We start from the raw sequence: 19,977 nt of genomic DNA, 5'->3' as shown, positions 1-19,977 counted from the left end.
AGTCAGGGCAGGGTCAGCTCTGCTGCCACACAATATTGGAAACACCTCTGTGTGAACTCTTGCAAGAGTGAATCCACAAAGCAACAATCTATTCTATACCCATTTCTCCTTCCCAGATTTTACTTCTGGAGTGCTGGAACAGGAAAACATACTGCAATCATGACCTCTAATGGTTATTTTAAAACACATGTCATTTCCAGGGCCGTATCTCTTGCTGATTACCTGGAACATAGTGAAATATTGATGGCTTAATAAGGCCAGTGATGCCTAGGAGAAAGCTAGGGAGGGGGTTGTGGAAACATGGAGGGCAGTCAGGTCTGATCAGCAATGTAGATTCTTCAAGTGTGAATTAAAATATCTTGATTGTAATAAGACCTAATTTTCTCAGTAGTTTGAGTTTGAAGATGGTATTTATAGTATGTAATGAAAAAACTTGTCTACATAGTCTAGAAAAAGCGAATGTACAGTGGAATTTGTGGAATGGGAAAAGGAGAGAAAATATGAGTATACTTCAAAATTTGTGAAAAATGAAATGGAAAGGTGAGTTTATCTTGATGCACAGTTTTCTCATGATACACATTTTCCATGCACTTTTTGAAGACTTTTTGTATAGATAGATGATCCTAAAAGAGGAACATGTAGAATTTTCTTTAAAATCTAGCTTATAGTTTGTGTTTTTTTTTTTTTTTTTTTTTTTTTTTTTTTGGCTATGATCTATGACCCTCCTGTAGGAAGTTGGTTTTTGGAGGAGGGCATCTTAGAATATTTAAGCAGCAACCATAAATTCATCACAATTATGCATTTTGTACTTTGCCATCTTTAAGGCAAAGTTGCTTGGCCCAAACTTACCCTCCAGAGGAAGCAGTCACTGAATTTCCAAACCACAGTTATTAGCGGTCGACTCTCAGCCTGGGGGTTTCACATTTTGCCCTTCCGGGAATTGCTAATATTACAATCCTCATTTTGAAAAGCAGTCCAAATAATCTTTGTCCAAGATAGGGAATTTGGTGGAGAAGAGGAGAAACTGGAAAACCCACTGAAATTCCAATATTTGGTTGGCAGTTTTCAGTTTTATGAATCCTGGTAGGCACCATGAGAAATCTTTCATTGTTATTATGATAATGATGATTAAATGTAAGTCGTGCTCTTTAAAAGTAATGTAGCAATGGGGTAATTCAACATATCTCTTTTTCATGTTTGGGATCTTTCCTGGAATCCCCAAGGCTGTGCTTTAAAGAGTAACAATTCTTTATTCCTCAGAAGCCAAGAGATACCTTAAAAGCTCTGGTTCTCTACAGCTCTGTGTCATCTTTGTGCAGTAGAAAATCTTTAAGTAGGAGGATGATGACAGCAACCTCTGAAGGAGAGAAATCTGAAGCCTAGCAGGAAAGTGACAAAGAGAATAATTATTTCATTGCTGGGTAGCAAAACTCTTTCCTTATATATTTTACATATATTCTTTAATATATGTGGACACATGCACACATGGATTTGTTTATATATATTAGTTATTAATAAGAGATTTTTTCCTAATACAATTATAGGAAGATGATGGTGACTTTTAAATTTTATTTAAAGCAGGTGTAACAGATGCTTTAAAGAGAAGGGGAGAATCTGGCTTGAACAGCCAGCCAAATGTTTTAAGTTCCATTTTAAGGTGGTTCTTGGATTCATCAGCCCACCTTTCCCTTAAGACAAAGTAAGAGGGTTGTGAGAGACCCTGTAGCTTCAAGAGATGTCTAGCTAGGACACGGCTCAGGGAGGGTCTGGAAAGAGCTCTGTCAACTTTAATTACAGCTTGAGGATCATTTTTACTTCTGGCATCTGTCTCATCTCTGCTTTTGTCCCCAACAGCTGGCTTCCTCTAGTAACACTACCAGAGTTGACCAGGGAGCCTCTCCTGTTCCTGGATATTTAGGGAATGGGTGCTGATTTGCGTCTGCTGCTGTCTTTTCAGGAGAAGCTGTTCACTTAGCTCGAGATTTTGGGTACATCTGTGAAACAGAGTTCCCCGCCAAAGCTGTTTCGGAGTATTTGAACCGGCAGCACACGGACCCTAGTGACCTGCACTCCCGAAAGAATATGCTGCTGGCCACCAAGTGAGTGTCCCAGACTCTCTACCCTGCTGAGGCTCCTTGCTGGGAGGAGCTCTGCGTTGTGGTAGTATAGAGCCCTCATTTGTGGGGGCAGAGAAGTCGCTCACTGGGTTGGTTGAAAGTGGTGTTTGCAGCCTGTGGCAAGCTGGCTAGGAATCTGTCCCGGCTCCTCTGGCTTATCTCTGCTATTTTCTCTTTCCAAGTCTGCAGAGAATGGCTTTATTAATCTGAATTCCAGATTTTCACCGTTCTTTTCTCCAACCCTCTCCGGGTGGGTCCTTGTTCCAGTTCCTCCCTGATCCCTAGGCACATATTTCTGCCTGGATTTCACATTTCTTTCCCTGTCAGATCCACACAGCCATGTGTGCTCGCTCAGGGTGTCTATATGTCACCCACGTGTACCCATCTCTACCCACAGCTCTAATTACTCCGTTTCCAACGTTGCTGTTTGTCATCTTCCACTGACTTGTAAAATTTACTACAACTCCAGAGGGGAAAATAGTAAATCTCCAGCTAAATTTAGGTCTAGAGCTCATTTGAACTTTTACAGTGGGTTTTCTATTTATTTGATTTACTCCTGTCTTTGGCTTCGGTGTCATATTGTTGGTGTTTTATGGCCGGCTCAGGCCTGCAGTGGGCGGCGCTGCGTGCGCCCGCACGTTTCTCTAGCAGGCGCGGCCCAAACAGCGGCGGCGCTCATTTATTTAGCGCTGGAGGACGCGGGCTTGTTCCGTTGACAGCGTAATTTAAAGAAATATATGGAAGGCTGAAAAATCATTTGCTCAAATTTGTCCAGATGTTTTTGAGACGTGATTGGAATTTGATTGCCCCTTTCCGCAGGGTCAAAAAATATTAATGTCCCAGAACTTTAATTGCTTACAGACCCTCGTTTGGGCTTTGAAGATTTAAAATGTTTGACTCTTAAGTATTTGTTCTCCCCAGTACAGAATTTCCTTTTTGGCACTTTTGTAATGCATACAAAACTTATAGAAAGACTTTAACCAGCTCTCCCAATGATCAAAACCTGGCCGGCACCCTCTTGCGGCAAGGTTTTCCTCTGAGGTACAAAGCTAGCTGCACCACACCTTAGTCAGTTGCCTGCCTGCTACCCCTTGCCCTGGTGTCTGCCGTGGGCGACCTGTTGTGAGTAAGTGCATTTTAATATTTTAGGCCCCCCCCCACTTAAAAGTGTGTAAATCAGATAATAATTCCACCAAGGACTCTTCCAGTTCCTGAAGGGATGCTTATAATTGCTCCCCTTCCTGAAGCCTGGTGGCTTCTCCTAGGCCAGTACTTCTTAATGTGGGGTGTCAGAATTACCTGGGGAGCTTTTCCAAAATGTTTAGGCATGAACCTATACCTCAATCCCCTGAATCACTGGAGGGAGGGGGAGGGCCTCCGAGTACCCTGAACCCCACCACTGATTCCGAGGCACCTCTGGTTTGAGAACTGCCTGACTTAGGTCAGAACTTCTGCCTGTTCCTCCCAGGTTGTGAGTGTGTATGTGTATTTTGAAGGTAGAAACCACACGGTGAAAAGAGGGTACCTATCAGCGTTCTCTATTCACCAGCCTTAGAACCAAACAACTTCTCAGCTGCTGTGAGAGGGTGAGGGAGGAAGTATACCCCATCTGGTTTAGGCAGTATCCCTCACCAAAGTGGCAGCACCCTGGGGAAAGAATGCTCCAGGGTCCTTTGAATCCAGTCACCTGCGCTGTTTCCTCGTTGGCAAGGCCAGGTGTTGCCAAGTGCCTGTCCGGTCATTCCCTGAGGAATTGGAAATGGGAGCGCTGTAGGTCTGCTTTTCTCAAAATCCCACAGACTCGGGCTGGAGGGCAGTAAACAGAAAAAGTCTGCCAATGTGAGAAAGGCTGTAGCTTTTGGGATGCTGTAGCTCTGCCTGCTAGCAGAGCCAAGTCATTTGACCTGCAGGGCTCAAAACTTCCCATCTATCTCCTATATTAAAAATTTCTCAAATAAGCTCAATCTGTAGTTAGGTACACAGGATTTCTAAGGCTGGGAGATTCCTCTGAATTGTAAGTGCCTTGAGGAAATAAAAACCTTCAACAAATAAAACCTATCCTCCCTGGTGTCTTAACAGTCCACCTTTAGGTTTTATTTAAACTATGTGGGAATCCTTTTATATTGACAACAATCCTGTTTTACAAAGATTTATAGTCGCCTGCACTTACAAGCAAGAAAGGGAGAAAAAACAAAAAAGAAAGAAAATCTCTCCCTTCCCAAATACAGTAGGTAAACAGGTTTTTGCTTTGAATGGAATCAGCGTTCTCTCCTAGAATAAACAGTTTGTTGCCCTGGGCCATGCAAGGCTCCAGCAATCTGCTTCAGTGCTAGGGACAGGCTTGTGGCCAGGGGCCTAAATCTTTCCGGGCTTTCTGCGCCGGATCACCAAGAGGTTGGAGAGGCGGGAGGGGGAAAATGGCCCAAAAGAAATACCAGGTAAGAGCTAAAAATGATTGAATATTCATAATTAAATGGCAACACCTAGCGAGTTTCTCAGCACAGTCTATGCAGTCCTGGAATGGAGAAGGAAAGACTGAATGAAGAGGGGAAAAATAAAGCAAGGCTTTGGGGTGGAGGGGCTGCGTTCCCTCCCCACCCCCGCCTTCCTTCCAGTCCCAGCTGCTCGGGAAAGGAGAGCGCCGGGAAAGGAAACAGAGCGGAATCGTCCACATTAGCCTCGCTCTTCGGTAGCCGGGCGCCTCTGGGCTTGTGTGAGCGTCTCCTTTCTAATGCCAATGACAACGACACCCAGGGTGATTTTTCTGTTCCTCCCCCCACCCTTTTGCAGGCAACTTTGTAAAGAATTTACAGATCTGCTGGCGCAGGACCGGACACCGATCGGGAACAGCCGGCCCAGCCCCATCCTGGAGCCGGGGATTCAGAGCTGCCTCACGCACTTCAGCCTCATCACGCACGGCTTCGGCGCCCCGGCCATTTGCGCCGCGCTCACGGCCCTGCAGAACTATCTCACCGAGGCGCTCAAAGGCATGGACAAGATGTTCTTGAACACCACCACCACTAACAGGCACACGTCTGGGGAAGGCCCAGGTAGTAAAACTGGCGACAAGGAGGAGAAACACAGGAAATGAAAATTAAAAAAAAAAGAAGGAAAAATGTTTTAAATACAAAAGGAAAACAAAACAAAAAAGTTTAATTTTAGCTTTAAATATCGGATTGGCTTTGGAAGAATTATATTAGGTAGAATACACATACAATCAAAATTTTAAAAAAAAGAAAGCTAAATAACTTAAAAAAAACTGAGGCGTACAACGGAGCAACAATTACTGTTCTCAGTGTCTATTTCAAGATTCTCTTGGAGACAACCGTCCGGATTTTCCACTTCGGTTCTTTCGAGTTTAGTAATACTGATAATAAAAGAAAAACCATGATTTTCCCCCCTTTGGAAAATAAACATAAGACTAAACATGAGAAAACTCTAACTTATTGGAAGAAAATCGGAGAAACGTTGGTGTCAGTGCTTTGAGAGCTGGTTGACTGAGACGCACGAACTTTTTTTTTAATTTTAATTTTTTTTTTTTTTTTTTTTTTTTTAGGAAACTCTCTCGCAGTCCCCGCCCTCCACCTCACCTCCCCACTTTCCCAGCCACCCTCTTCTCCACTGCCTTTCCTTCCTCACATGGTTTCGGGAATTTTCCGGGATGCAAATGGGTGTGGTTAGCCTTTTTGCGTTGTTTCAGCCGCGTCAGTGACTCTGTCCCCTCCCCGCCCAGCGCTGCGTCCCTAACCTACGGGTGCCCAGCTCCCTGGCCCTTTGCGTAACTAGGGACGGCGAGGGTGGGCGGGGCGGGAGCTCGCGGGGCTGCAGGCCTGACGAGCGGCGCGGCTCCCGCGGCTGAGGAAAATCTGGACCAATAAGTGATTAAGACTCATCATCAATTCTTTTCAGAAACGTTACTAGTTCTCAGCCTTGCCAGCAGCTGCATACAGAGAATCTTGCATTTATTATAACATTTGTGTCACCTACCAATTTTAAGAACGATAGTGTACACACGTGCGCGTGCGCGCACTCACACACACACACACACACACAGACACTATGAATACTGTTGATTAGTATGTAATTCCTTCGGAGGGGTATGTACTATTTCATTCTCTTCTGTTTTCCAAAGCTTTGCCCGCATGGTTTATGAGCTTCTTCAAAGAGGACTTGGGCTTCCTACACAATCTATAAGGTACTGAGAAAAAAAAAATCCGATCCCTTTTTCATCAAAGCCTGTGTGTCAGAATTCTGCAGGTGCACTTCTTTAAAGAAGCTCAAAGGGAATAATTTAGAAAGTGGCCAATATGATGGAAGCAGCTTTGAATCTACTTGCTAACATACCTCAACACCGGAATTCCAGCGGGGGTGGGGGTGGCAAAATGAATTTTAAGGGAAAAGGATAAGGGTTTTTGGAGCCCCATATATTCCAACGGTAGTGCCCTGCACGTAAAATGGATTTGATTTCCCTGGGCTCTTTGGTGATTGCTGTTTTAACGTGGGAAGGAGCTGCTTTTTGAATACAGCTGGGGAGAAGAGTGGCAGAGACTTCCTCTTTTCTGCAACAGTTGCTTTCTTACAAGATGCTTTAAGATGAGGCATGTTCCCCTCCTAGCTGTGCACTTGTTTTGGCATACGGTAGTAAAATAATGCACAGTGAACAGACATGTATTTCAGCTTTGACTTTTACTGTCTGGGTACACTGGGACTACTCCCAAGTAGATAAAGTTTCATGCATTTAATATTTCTCACTTCTGGAGGCCCGGTTACATTCTTGGAACTCCACCTTACTATCGCCATGCAATAAGATCTGGAACCTTGTGTCTCCAGCTTCCCCAAAGCAGGGAGAAATCCCCCTGGACAAAGGTGGATGAGATAGGTCTCTAAATTTGGTGTATACTTGCATCTTTTGAAGCAAAGTAGAAAGGACTTTGACAACATTCTTCGACAAAGATCCAGATGTTTTTCTGTGGGATTTACATTGGAACACCCCCCCCCCCCCCATCTTGGTTGGCCTTGGAGTGAGGAGGGATGGCTGATGGTTTAGAAACCTGATGGTATCTTTGTCCAGACCTTTTATCATTTTCTTTTCTTTTCTTTTTTTTTTTTTTAAGTCAGTTGAGGAGAGGAAGTTAGGGATGTGGTCTCAGGTCACCTGGAAGGCCTAAGCAGTGGTTGAGGTTACACCACGGCCCATCTAATACCCCCAACTCCTCTGATGGCTCTGAGTCTGCTAGGTCCAGCTGTAGACTGGTTGAGAGGAATACAAAGGCCGAGAACCAGAGTTTAGGGCTCATGTAGGCATTCCATTTCTCCCTGACTCAGTAGCCTGCGCCTTGGTTTGAACGCCTGGCCGCTTGTATTAGCTAATTGTAATCTGATTGCACGAGGCAGGGAGAAACCACACTGAAAACCATCGTCTCCTTTCCTTGCAGGGCAACGCGCCCCACGCGTGTGACGTGCGAGAGACGCGATGGACGCGCCTTGCTCTTACTGTGCAGGTCCTGAGAGCGTGTGGGCCACTCGCGCCCAGTCGTGTTGAGGACATAGAATCAGCCGCTGGAGGGGCCGCCGGCCGCGCAGGCCCTTCCTGCTCTCGGTCTCACCCTAAGGGCTAAGGCGACCGAGAAAGCCCCATTCTCCAGTAGGTAAACGGGGTGGCATTTCCTCGGGCTGCAGGCGGGGAGGGCTCCCAAGAGCTGCGTAAACCCATTGCTACCCGCGGCCACTGTGGGCTTCCTCTCCGGGAGGGAGAGTGGCCTAGAAATATGCAAGCAATCGGAAACTCCCCTGCTCCCTATCCCCTGCCGCCTGGACGGAAACTCTTCCCGCCCTTGCGCTCCTAAACGGGGAGATGGATGGGAATTGTCGTAATTGGCTGTGCAGGTTCCCTTCGTGGCCCTACGCCCTCATTCGTGCGTTCCCTTCATGCCCCACCCAGCCACAGAGAGAACCCCAGCGCGCTTCCGCCGCCCCCACTCCCTGCGCGCGGGAAGCACACTGCCCCCATCCATCCCTCACGTCTCCTTTCAAGTAGTACCGCCGCCCCTTTGCTTTCCTTAGCCCGGCCCGCTACGTTTATCTGATAATTGAGTTATTAAAAGATTTGGTTTCCTTGGGCCTATAAATCAATAAACAGTAGGATTAACGCAAGAGTTTGCCTTTTAAGTCAAGGGAAACGTTTAAGACAAGCCCCTTTGAGCTTTGTTTTCAAACCAAACAGGTGAATTGCAACTCCCCCCCCCCCCCCGCACTCTTTCTATATTTTATCCACTCTCCAAGCCCCCTCCTAAACGCTTGGTCCCAAACCAAAATAGCTAAAGATAGCAAGCAGGAGTCAGGATGTGGCCGCCGCTGCCCTCACACTCCGCGGTTCTAACCATCTCCAGACCGGGTTCTGCTACCTCCCGCTCCACGTATTGTGGGCCTTGAGGCGGGAGGAAAGAGCTGTTCTGGGGGCGGATTCCGCAATCCAGAGGACCTTTACCTTCTCCCCCAGCCGGGGAAGTAACTTCTCTTCTTCCCTCCTGCCAAGTAGTTTGCATTTTCTTTCCTTCTTTCTAGTCTCCACATCCTCAACTTTCTCCACTCCCACAGAAAGAGCCGAAGAGGCATTCAAAGACCTAACTTTTTGTTTTCTTTGGCCAAGGAAACCACTTTATCTCCAGCAATTATATATCCTATGAAATAACTTTTGTCGAATGGAAAACCCAAAACCTTGAACTTATCTGCACACTGTTCCTCCGGTACAATGCATTCCTAGTTAAGAGTGTTTATAGAGAATTTGTCATCACATCTGATATCCTGTACTTGTAATACATTATGTGGAAGGGAAATAACAACCCTAAACCATCTGATGTTGCCTCAAGAGCCCAAACAGCCTTCCCCCTCCTTTGCCGATGTGTATTAAATTATTGGATTTTTTTAAAAGAAACACTAAAAGTCGTTTTGTTGTCTTTAAAAATAGAAAGAACCCGATTCTTCCTCAAATGCCAAAATGGACTCCCCTTTTGAGTTAGTCTCTAATTCATAAGCATTGTTTTTTGCCACACAATCGAGAAATATCAATCTATTGGCTCTTCATGAGAAGAGCTCTGGAGGGTATCCGTGTTCAGTTTGTATATATTTATTTATGCTTAATTTAATGGGAATGTGTAAATATGGCGAGCAAGTAGTTTGGGATTATTTATCTGTGAACCTATACCTCTGTGAATGGGTGGTTAAAAAAAACCGCTTGACTCTAGGTAGAATCCTATCTGAATTTTTCTGTTCTTTATAGACAAGCTGTTATGGTAATGGGTAGAAATTGGTTTATTGTCAAGTGTTGATCTGATTTACATAAATAAAAAGATTGTTGTGTTTTTGTTGTGTTTTCATCTTCAGTTTCTTAAATATGGATTCTGCTTAATTTTACAGATGGAAAAAATATAGCAAGAAACTTTTTTCCTTTTTGTCTCCTCTTACCAAGGTACATACAGCATTTTCATTCCAAAAGAAGTACAATAAATTTGCTTCTTAGAAAAATGAACACTTTTATTTTCATTAGGAGGTGTTTTTGACTTTTTAAGTTCCAAAATGACACTCTTCTCTCCAATTTCTAACCAGATTTGCAATAAAAGTTCATGTTAACTGCATCTTTTGGTGTATTTTGCCCTTTAAAAATCAGGGATTAAATTTACTTCTCAGGAAACTCAAGAACTCCGAGTCCAAGTCAAAGATGATACTACCTGGACACTGCTAGCAGGGTGGCATTCTGGTGTGGTGTTTCCAGAAAGAGATGATGCAGTAGGAGAGAAGTCTGTAGGCTCCTGCACTGGGACCAAGACGGGTAACTGGCAAACTGAAGGACTGAACACTCATACACAAAAGAAGAAAAAGCTCCCTTGACCAAGAAGAGGAAAGAGGTGGACATGACTTGGGAATTTGTCTCTTACTTTAACCTCAGAGACTGCCTAGGGAAGCCAGCTTTTCTCCCTTGGGTTAATGGGCTGTAGCCGAGCCGTTATGGGCTGCAGAGATCAAACATCAGCTCAATCTGTATTCTATCCCAAGGCTTGGGTGTCTTCCCTGAGGTCAGGAAAGCAAAGTCATCCAAGATGTCATACAGTTTGATGAGTCACTGCTTCTCTGGGGGCCTCAAGGTCTTTATCTGTAAAACATAGACCTCCTAAGATCCTTAACTACCTCAGTCTTACTCTAAAAAACAAAACCAAAACAAAACCAAAGAAACCCCAGCAACAGCAACATGTATATACACTTAATGAGAATCAGAAATGTTAAATCTTGATGACCCTATACCAATTTTCTGTTTTTCATTTCAATCTTTTCTAGTTGAACTTTCCAATAGGGAAAGGTAGAAGGGACAGGCCAATAGAATCTGTTTTGTGTGAGGTTTTCTTCCCCCTTCTTGTCTTATTTTTTGATGAAAAAAGTTTGGTATCACAGCTAGTTCTATAAACAAAGGAACCAAAGAAAAGTTGAAAGGAAAAAAAAAAAAAGAGAGAAGTAGAAGCAAGGAAGCAAAGAAAACCAAGGGAAGTGTGAATATGAGGGCATGCAATCCAGTTAGCCAGAATATATATATGTGTGGGTGTGTGTGTGTGCACACATATGCCGATTTTAGTCTCTGGCTAGATTATTACAATGTTTCCTTTACATTTGATTTGCAGAGTGTGGGTTATTCCAAGGGACTGATGGGTTATTTCCATAACCTATGACAAGTTATTATTATAAAATTTTTTTTTTTGCAGAAGGTTAGCACTAACCCTGCATAAACATATTTGCAATAGATTATCTCACAGGTAAACTCCAGAGCATCACTCCCCTCCCACATCATTTGGCAAAAAGAGGGTCCAAGGTTTTACTTGTATCAGGTAAAACCCAATGTCCTGCAGGCCTCTAGCTTTGAGGAAAAAACTGGAAGAAAGACCTAGAAGGAAGAATTCAAAAGGGAAGGAAAAGAAGTTGGGGGCTGGAGACAGCTTATCACAGCTGCAGTTGGGCCTGGAGCTGCTTCTCACAGCTCCTTAGTCCCTTTGCTACTGTTTTATGAGTCTTGGAGGGAATAAGGAAAGAACTACAGCTAGAATCTCCGGGTCTTTGACCTGCCCAGTGAGAGAGAGCCTTGAGTATCTCGGTATCTCGCCATCCCTGCCTGCCATTGAGACTGGCAGCCCAGGTGCGTCGCTAACTATACCCCAGAAACCCACCATCAGCAGGTATTAGTGGACTAAGAGCCTGATTAAAAGTAGTGCTAGGAGGAGACTTTTTTTTTTTTTTTTTTTTGAGGCCACATCAGTTTTCTTTATTTGCAATTAACAGCTCCGTGGGTTCCCTCCCCAGGGATTCCCGGCGCCAGAACCAGGAACCACCAGAGGGTGGCTGACCCGGAGGGACACGTCCCTTCCTGAGGGCGCTTACAGCTCCCGGGCAAGAGTTGCTTTCCACGCTTGGACTTGGGAAGGGGGTTGTCTGTCATGTTGAAGCCTCAGAAATTAAACGTGTAGCTCACAAGTCCATTAATTTTAGCTTCCCATTAATCTATTTATAAGTGAGCCAGTGCTAGCTCTATAAATATAGTCCTATAAAATTGAACTCCATCCCATAAATCTTCCAAGCTGTTTATTCACGTGTATTCCCCAGTCCTCCAACGATCCTCGTGTAAACTTGGGGAAGATCCAGGCAGCCCCGACCCTGAGATGGGGCTTGCGTGCTTCCCCTCCTCCCCACTGGATCGTGGACTCCTAGGAAAGGAAGAAACTGCGTGCCGGTGGGGGTGGCATAGAAAAAGGAGGGCGAAAACTCATCTTTCCTTCTTTACTTTGTTTCCTTGTCTGTATCCCAAACTCTCACTATTTCCCATCACAAGCTCTGCGTTGATTTATACGGTCATAAACAGCATTCTTGCGTCTGTATCTCCTCTCATAGCTCGGGGTGAGCTCCTTTTTCACTTCCCTGGCAGCCTCTACTTTTAAATCAAGCCTCATAAATAACCCCACCGGCTTCCTTTAAGATGAGGTCAAACATCTCTCGGCGTTCACTGGCCCGGCTTGGGTCCCTCCACGCCCTTCCCACAGGTCACTGGTTGGCGCCCTCCCACTGGCTCGCCCCAGGTTTCCAGGGCTCAACTACCGACAGTAATTTGCAGACTCCACACCAGCATAGCAGTGGGCGCGCTACCGAGGAGCACGTACCACGTGCGCGCTGTCTGGGCCTGCGTAAAGTCGACGCTCCCGGCGTCCGCAGCCAGCCCTCATCTACGCGCACTCCCCTGGATTGCCCAGCTGGGTGTCAATAAAATTGCGCGCGCGCGCGCGCGCGAGAACCCACGCACGCGCGGAGGCTCCCCAGGGCGTCTCCACAGCCGCCGCACCTGCCCAGGGTGCGGTACGTCAGCCGGAGTTGCGGGGGAGCGCCCACGGGGTTAGGGAGCGGCGCTTGCAAACGGCTGGCGGCGGCGGCAGCTCAGGTAGCGTTTATTAATTTATTTTTGCAAACGACATCCACGGAGATGGAGAAAAGCGGTTTTGTCACACAAGTTCAACACATTTCACGCTGGTCACAAGCTGGCAAGGTCAGGCGGCGGTTTTTCGCCCACTTGTTGGAAACTTACTCGTTCCTTCCCACCCCTGCTTTTCGCCTTTTCTCTGCTCTCCAGTGGGCCGCAACCTTCTGGAGCTGAAATGGGGGGGGGGGGGGCGGGGCTGGGGGGAGGGCGTCCAGGCCCAAATAGGGGTCACACCTGCTGCCCAGAGAGGCCTCTGCATAAAAATGCTCTTTACATTTTTTTTTGAAAGCTGCATAATGGCCAGTGGCCTTAGCAAAGCGTGACTTGCCCAGGCCGCAGGGAAGCAGCTTTGGCAGTCATCTGTACCGCTAGGTGTTAACGTCCCGGACGTGCCTGTTTGCGCAGGTGCTAGCGAAGTTTCGGAGATGTGGCTGTCAGGTGTCACTGGCTGGTATCGTTGGCCCAGCCATTTACTTAACTGGGAGCAGAGGGCATGGCCATGGCATAGATGCGTAGAAGCCGGGGTGGGGGTCAGGGTGTGCTCCCCTTAACAGCCAAATGTCTTGCTTGGTGCAGACATTCATGACAGGCTGGAGAGAAGCAGCTGGCATCTGAGCAGTGGGGTGCAGAGGCGTGGGAAGAGGAGCTGCTCTGGGACTGAGCATGTAAGTCAGACGAGCCTTACCCCGGTAGAAACTCTCTATGTGTAACTCATCTGCTGCGTGGACTGGGTGGAGGATCGAGTGGAACCGATGAATCCTAGCACTCACCGTGTCAGCGGGGAGGTCCCGATGGAATCGCACGTAGAGGCCCAGGCCGGCAGCTCCGAGGCGCCAGATTGCGGCTAGCGGCTGGAGGGTGGCAAAGAGAGTAGGACTCGTGATTTTCTGAAGAAATTGGATTTTAGGTGGTTTCTACCGAGCGTTGGACTTCACTCCTAAACGGGCGAGGACTTGTTCTAGGTCTGTAAAGCGGCAGGTAGGCGTTACAGAAAAAGCCCGGAAAACCCAATCCAGCCTAAATCCGAACCTCAGCGCTCCATGAGCTAGCCTTCATTAAAAACACAGAACACACGTGTGAACCAAAAAATGGCAGTGCTGACTTCGAGATCCCAATACCCGTTTTGGACCAGGATGAGTTTTCTGTATGGGTTATCTTCCCTGAAAGATGATTCTGCCAAGTGATTTTGGAGATAACTTTTGGGGAGGTTGGAGTTAGAGCTGTGTATGTGTACATGGTAGCATCATAAGGGAGCTCTCAATATCCAGGCTACGTACACACAGAAAGACACCAGGAATCAGTGGTCATCAGTGTGAATTTTCTTTGCCATGAGAAACCCCTATGTTAAGGAGAAGGATTTTTTCTCCCCCATTTCTTAGGCTTTAGGGCTTTTGACTTGAAGGTAGAGTTCTTTGTGGCAGGGATTCTTGAAGATAGGGAACTATCAAGATTTGAGGCAGAAGCAGGGTTTACTTTTTTTTTTTTATAGGTTGTTTCATGCAATCTCTTTCGTTTTCTTTTTTTTTTTTTTTTTTGGAGATGTGATAAATAAGGCCATAGACTTGTGACTTATTAGCAAAATGGGTCCACCGAATGATTTCTTAGTTTTTACTAAGTCCAATCTAAATATTCTTTTTTTTCTTCTAAGATAATGCCCATTCAAGACAATGGGACCAAATAACACAAAGCAGGATCAAGCTGATCTGGGTCCCTGTGACCTTTTACCCTTCCTTTAATTCTCAATAGTGAACATCTGTGTTTGGTGGCCAATGTCTGAAAGTAATAAAGACAATTAGAACATTTTATTTTTTCTTGGAGGTGAGTGGGTATCAATGTGGAGAGGTTAAATCTTTGTCTAGGACACTGCTTTGCAGGCAAAACTAGAAGAATGACATCTACTAAGACTTATTGCTTTGCAGATCCAAAGAATGAATGGAGTGTCGTCATAATGCACATTGAAGCTATAGGTGACTCCTGTTGCTCCTCTCTTCTCCATCTTTATTCATCTATGGGCACCTTTTTTTTTTAAATTACAATCTTATCGTTTGTCACTTCTACAACAGGGAAAGGAGATAACATCCACCTCCCTCCCCTTGTTCTGGACTCACTTTCAGTTGTGAGGCTGTTAAATTAGATTTCTGAACATGTTCTCACTTTTCCACCAATTTTATGAGAGCATTCCTCTCTCTTTTACCTGAAAACAAACTAACCCCAAATCAAACCAAACTAAAACAATTTGATAGGACACAAACACCTACTGCATGTTGATCAATTTATTAAAAAAGGTTCAGGCTTCCATGTGCAAAACTGGGAAGTCCAATAACCTTGAGTTCATAGAAAGGAATCAAAGATCTGAAAGAATAAGATATTCCAGAGATAAACAATTACAGAAATTTACTTCCAAAGCAAATGCTGAAAGTAAAATAACACATTTTCTCAGTTCGTGCTGTGTGTTTTTGATGATCCAAAGCTTTTTTTTTTGTAAATGACATATTTCTGACCTTAAATGAGCAAACCTATTCTATAGACAGAGATCTTCAAAAAGCTCATCGAAGATGGAATTTAAAAATAAATTTATTTTGGTGCAGAAGATTTTTTTTTTATCTTTTATTTAATGAATATAAATTTCCAAAGTACGACTCATGTGTTACAATGGCTTCCCCCCCCATACCGTCCCTCCCACCCACAACCCTCCCCTTTCCCACTCCCTCTCCCCTTCCATTCACATCAGGATTCATTTTCGATTATCTTAATATACAGAAGATCAGCTTAGTATACCTTAAGTAAGTATTTCAACAGCAGAAGATTTTAAAATCTATGCATAGTTTTTTTCAAGAAAGGTATTTTCTATGAACTTTTTGAAGATCTCTGGTATGTGCATGAAACTATGTGACAATTTAAAACTTGGTGAAGTTAAGGTTTAGTGACAAAATATCTCATCACTGTATCACTGTATTGCTGTATTGCTGTATCACTGTATCTATCTATCTATCTATCCATCCATCCATCCATCCATCCATCCATCTATCCGTGCATCCATCTCCCAGAGTGTCAGTTATAAGGAAACTTTTTCTTAATGGAAATCATTTGGAAAAACCATTAATTTTTTTGTTCAAATATTTGGAGAAGGGGGTCTGTCTAAGAACCAGACCATGAGCCCTTAAAATGAAGGTGGAGTTTTCCTGTCAACTGGATACTGGATGTCTTCCCTGCATGTCATCACTTGAATGTGTAGAAGGAAACATGAGTTTGCAGTTGAATCGCTCTACATTTAATCACATATGTGCACAGGCACACACAGAAGACTGTTTTCACTCATCATTTCTCCTTGATGTTAAACATGTGTTGGGAGTTTTGGAACTGTGACTTCTCCAGATCATATTTGTGACTTTGTTCTAACACATGCCGTTTAGAAACCTACAAGGTGATAACTAGGTTATTCTTCCTCTCTCTCTGTCTCTTTTTTGCTGTTAATAACTCTGTCCTTCCTTCTCTCTTCCCCACTGACTCCCCCCTCCCTAGCATTCTGTCAAGCAATAGGCTGTAAAATAGTTATCCAGACCAGCAGCCAGGCAAGTGCCGTTTGAGAGTAATTTCTGCCCCAAGCATTTAGCCCAGGGCAAAGCAAGCGTGCTCTCTAACTGATCAACCTGGATATTTCATTATTCATTAATTTACTGTTTAACCAAATCCCACTCATTATCAGAGGCAACGCTTGGCAGAGCCCAGCGAACAGTAGCAGTTGGTGTCAGGCGTGGAGAATTGGCCCATTTGATCCTGGGCTGTTTTATTATTCAACACCACTGACTGAGAAAAAGGTCCATGAATAATAAAGAGCCAAAGCGTGTTTGAACTGAGAAGCATGACACAGCCTTACAAAACAGCAGTTAGAAAATTAAAGGCAAGGTGGCCCAGACTTTGCATTTTTTATCTTGGCTGTGGGCACAGACATTTATATCCCTACATTGTTTTCAGTGATTTTTTTTTTAAGTCCCAAAGACAGAGGCATTTGTTTCAGACGTACCCTTTCAAAAACAGGCCATTGAAGAACTCAGGAGCAAACTTACACAGCAAGAAACAAACATGCCTCCAGATGGGAACTTGAAAACATAATTTCTAACCTTATAATCAGTTAAGTCCTTTGTGGCCCTTCTCAGCTGTGGGGAAGACTTGGGTGATTTTAATTCTCCTTTGGACCTGCCATCATCCATACCCAGAGTTGGTTTAATAATATAATTCACCATGCCAATCAAATGCATGGTATATTCCTTTTCTACCCAGCTGATTCACTGACAAGTCTGAGGGTCCGAAGGTACCTGGTTAGGTAAGGCATATAACAAAGGGTTTATAGACCCTGTAGATGATTTTTAAAACCTCGTTAACATAAGAGAAGGGTCTATGCCACCCCCACAATCACTTTTTCCAAGTTTACACAGGCAACACTGATCATGAATCCTCTGAGGCTCTGGTTAGATCTGTAAGTATGCATTTGAGCTGAATACACCTGTTGGGTCTGTTGGTAGTGGGCTTGAAAGTATGTTCTCTTTAGGTCTGACATTCCCTGTCATTCTACTCATGTCTCTTTTTTTGCTCATTGATTTATTGTTCATGAATAAGTATTATAGGCCTAAAACAGTACCTTTTGTTTGTTGCCTTCATCTGCCTAGCAACCTCTTCATTTTATCCCCACACAGAGAAAGAGGGCACATGTGCTCTGGTTCTTTCATTTAGATGAACAATAGATGTGTAGAAAAGTTTCCGGGACCATTAAAGTCCTTAGGGTTCCCTATGCTCATGAAAAATTACATATACATATATATATATATAAAATAAAGTTATATATAGAAATAATTTTAATTTTAAAATGTATAATTTTGGGATTCTTCATAATTTGATCAGGTATAACTGCCTCAGTGCTAAGATGCTTGGAGTGATATGTCAAGGTGCCTATCCACAGGTATGGTGAGATCCAACTTCAGGCAATTTTTTTATTTTGGCATCTACAAAAGATTAGAAGCACTAGGACATGTGTAGCTTTTTCTCACTTTGGGATATTCTCTTGCTTGCTTTGGATATGTTTTGAGGCGGAGGTTAATATGTTGATTTTAAAACAGCACACAATGTTAGCAAGGAAATTTTTTTTAAACATCTTCAGCCTGATCACTTCACTTTATGAATGCTTGGAGAATGGTATGTCCAGCCACATGCATGTAACTCCTGGCAGAACCAGGTCCAGAGTACTGTTTCCTCTACAATGGATATTAGGGCTTGGACTTTTAGTTTACATATTAATGTCAGATTTGTTATCTATATATCTTTCTTTAGCTTTTTTTTAACTGAAAATCTTTTAGTACCATCTTGTGGCAAAATAACACTTTGTACAAATAAGTCATTGCATTAACTTTGAACACAAAGGCATTACAAACATTAAGGAAGATCTTGGGTGAAGTTGTCAAGAAACAGATCAGGGAATTACTATTTCTTATATTGTGTAAAAATATATATTTATTTACGGGGAAAATGGTCTTTCAAAACTTTAATGATTACCACATTCCATCTTAAGTAAGAGACCTTAAAAAATTCTTACCCCCGTAGGACTAAAGTACAATATTTTAAAAAACAGATCCTTTATAGTAGGCATTATGCTGCTATCATGGTGTTATATGTAAGAAGAAAATGAAAATCATTCCTCCAACTTGATTGGGATTGGATGTTCAGGACCATAAAATAAAGAACACCACTGTTTCTCATCCAGTGGTGTGGAACATGTTGTACAGGTATTATTAAAAATAGAAATTTGTAAGTTAGCTAAGTGTAAACGTGATTGAAACTTATGACAGATCAAAATAATGCCTTTGCTTCTCAGATTTTGCAAGCCTGTATTAAATGTTGAAACTCCGCACCCTTGGATACAATCACATGTGAAGGACTCCATGAAAAGAGGTAATGTCAGGCAATTCATTCACTTGGAATCAAAAGTTCCTTGTTCTCCATTTTCTTCCAGTATTCCTTCCTTCCTTCCTTCCTTCCTTCCTTCCTTCCTTCCTTCCTTCCTTCCTTCCTTCCTTCCTTCCTTCCTTCCTTCCTTCCTTTCTTTCTTTTTTGACAGGCAGAGTGGATAGTGAGAGAGAGAGAGACAGAGAGAAAGGTCTTCCTTTTGCCGTTGGTTCACCCTCCAATGGCCGCCACGGCTGGCGTGCTGCGCTGATCCGAAGGCAGGAGCCAGGTGCTTCTCCTGGTCTCCCATGGGGTGCAGGGCCCAAGCACTTGGGCTATCCTCCACTGCCTTCCCGGGCCACAGCAGAGAGCTGGCCTGGAAGAGGGGCAACCGGGAAAGAATCCGGCACCCCAACCGGGACTAGAACCTGGTATGCCGGCGCCGCTAGGTGGAGGATTAGCCTATTGAGCCGCAGTGCCGGCCATTTTCTTCCAGTCTTGCTCCTGGGCGAAATACTGACTCTTTCTCCCAAGTGAGGTGTGATCTGGGACTCAAGACTCTGATGCCACTCTAAGTCCTTGGGATTTAGGACTTGAAAGTATTGGAAAGAACAATGTTTGGGGGGAAGGTAGTTCATATTTCCTAGAGAGGAGACACTGTTGGAACTACAGAAGGGGAAGATATCTAACAGTTTTCTAGGCTTGGCGAATCATAAGGACATACCGGCTCAGAATAAATATCACCTCATCTGAGGCAAGTTTCTGTCCTAACTCCTTTACATCCCATTGTAATTTTTCCTTTTTAACTTCCCTGCCCATGATTCTCAGCTATGGCTACACATTAGAATCACCTAGGAAGGGTTTTAAAAAACAGTGGTACCCTGATGCCATCCTTTCTGATTTTTTTGACCTGAGACACTGGTGTTGTTTCAGAAGATCCCCAAGTGATTCTAATGTGCAAGTGGGATAGCAAAACTACACTTTATATTCTTGGAAGAGCACCTTAGTTCATAGCATGGTACTTACTCCATTGTCCTGTGGTTCTTTAAAAGTCTGGCTCTTTGGCCACTTGGTTTTAAAAAGTTTAAGTGTAAAGACCATGTCTTGATGAACTTACATAAAACACAACATATATAATAGTTGCTTGTTCATTCAACAGATTCTACCCAATCTCTCAACAGATTGTTACTGAGCAGTCACTGAGTTCTAAAATCCAGTCATATATCAGTCAACAGGACAGAGCTGGTCCTTTACCTTGTTAAATTTATAGTCTTTTGTACGTGAAAGTAAGTATGTACTTCTTGAATTTGCAAATCTATCTAGGATTAGCTGTTAGCTAAACAAGAAGCATCACAGTGCAGCAAATAATTGTGTACTATGTCCAGCTGCTTTGGAGCAAATTAGCCAAATTGCAAG

General features: G+C 44.0%; 1 protein-coding gene and 1 long non-coding RNA gene across 13 annotated transcripts in view; both read left to right on the top strand.

Annotated features, from left to right (window-relative positions):
• The window catches only part of TFAP2B (transcription factor AP-2 beta), a 29,057-nt gene extending 19,577 nt beyond the window's left edge, over positions 1 to 9,480 (top strand). For 3 of the 12 annotated variants that reach the window (XM_017345175.3, XM_017345178.3, XM_017345185.3), the window contains 3 exons: positions 1,958 to 2,099; positions 4,908 to 5,167; positions 6,250 to 9,480. In XM_017345175.3, coding sequence (XP_017200664.1) covers positions 1,958 to 2,099; positions 4,908 to 5,167; positions 6,250 to 6,311 — 464 coding nt within the window. In that variant the 3' untranslated portion in view covers positions 6,312 to 9,480. Of the gene's footprint in view, positions 1 to 1,957; positions 2,100 to 4,907 lie in introns of all 12 variants that reach the window. The other 9 variants (XM_017345177.3, XM_002714495.5, XM_070074660.1 and 6 more) reach the window with 6 other exon arrangements.
• Positions 9,481 to 12,278: 2,798 nt separating this feature from the next.
• Positions 12,279 to 19,977, top strand: part of LOC108177370 (uncharacterized) — a 62,907-nt gene continuing 55,208 nt past the window's right edge. Inside the window, exons 1-3 of the long non-coding RNA XR_011389004.1 lie at positions 12,279 to 12,585; positions 13,201 to 13,289; positions 18,491 to 18,567. This is a non-coding gene — a long non-coding RNA (uncharacterized lncRNA). The remainder of the gene's footprint in view (positions 12,586 to 13,200; positions 13,290 to 18,490; positions 18,568 to 19,977) is intronic.

This window comes from Oryctolagus cuniculus, chromosome 5 (genome assembly GCF_964237555.1).
Source record: "Oryctolagus cuniculus chromosome 5, mOryCun1.1, whole genome shotgun sequence".
Taxonomy (NCBI): Eukaryota; Metazoa; Chordata; class Mammalia; order Lagomorpha; family Leporidae; genus Oryctolagus; species Oryctolagus cuniculus.
Note: the sequence above shows the minus strand (reverse complement) of the source record. Positions and strands in the feature narration are given on the sequence as shown.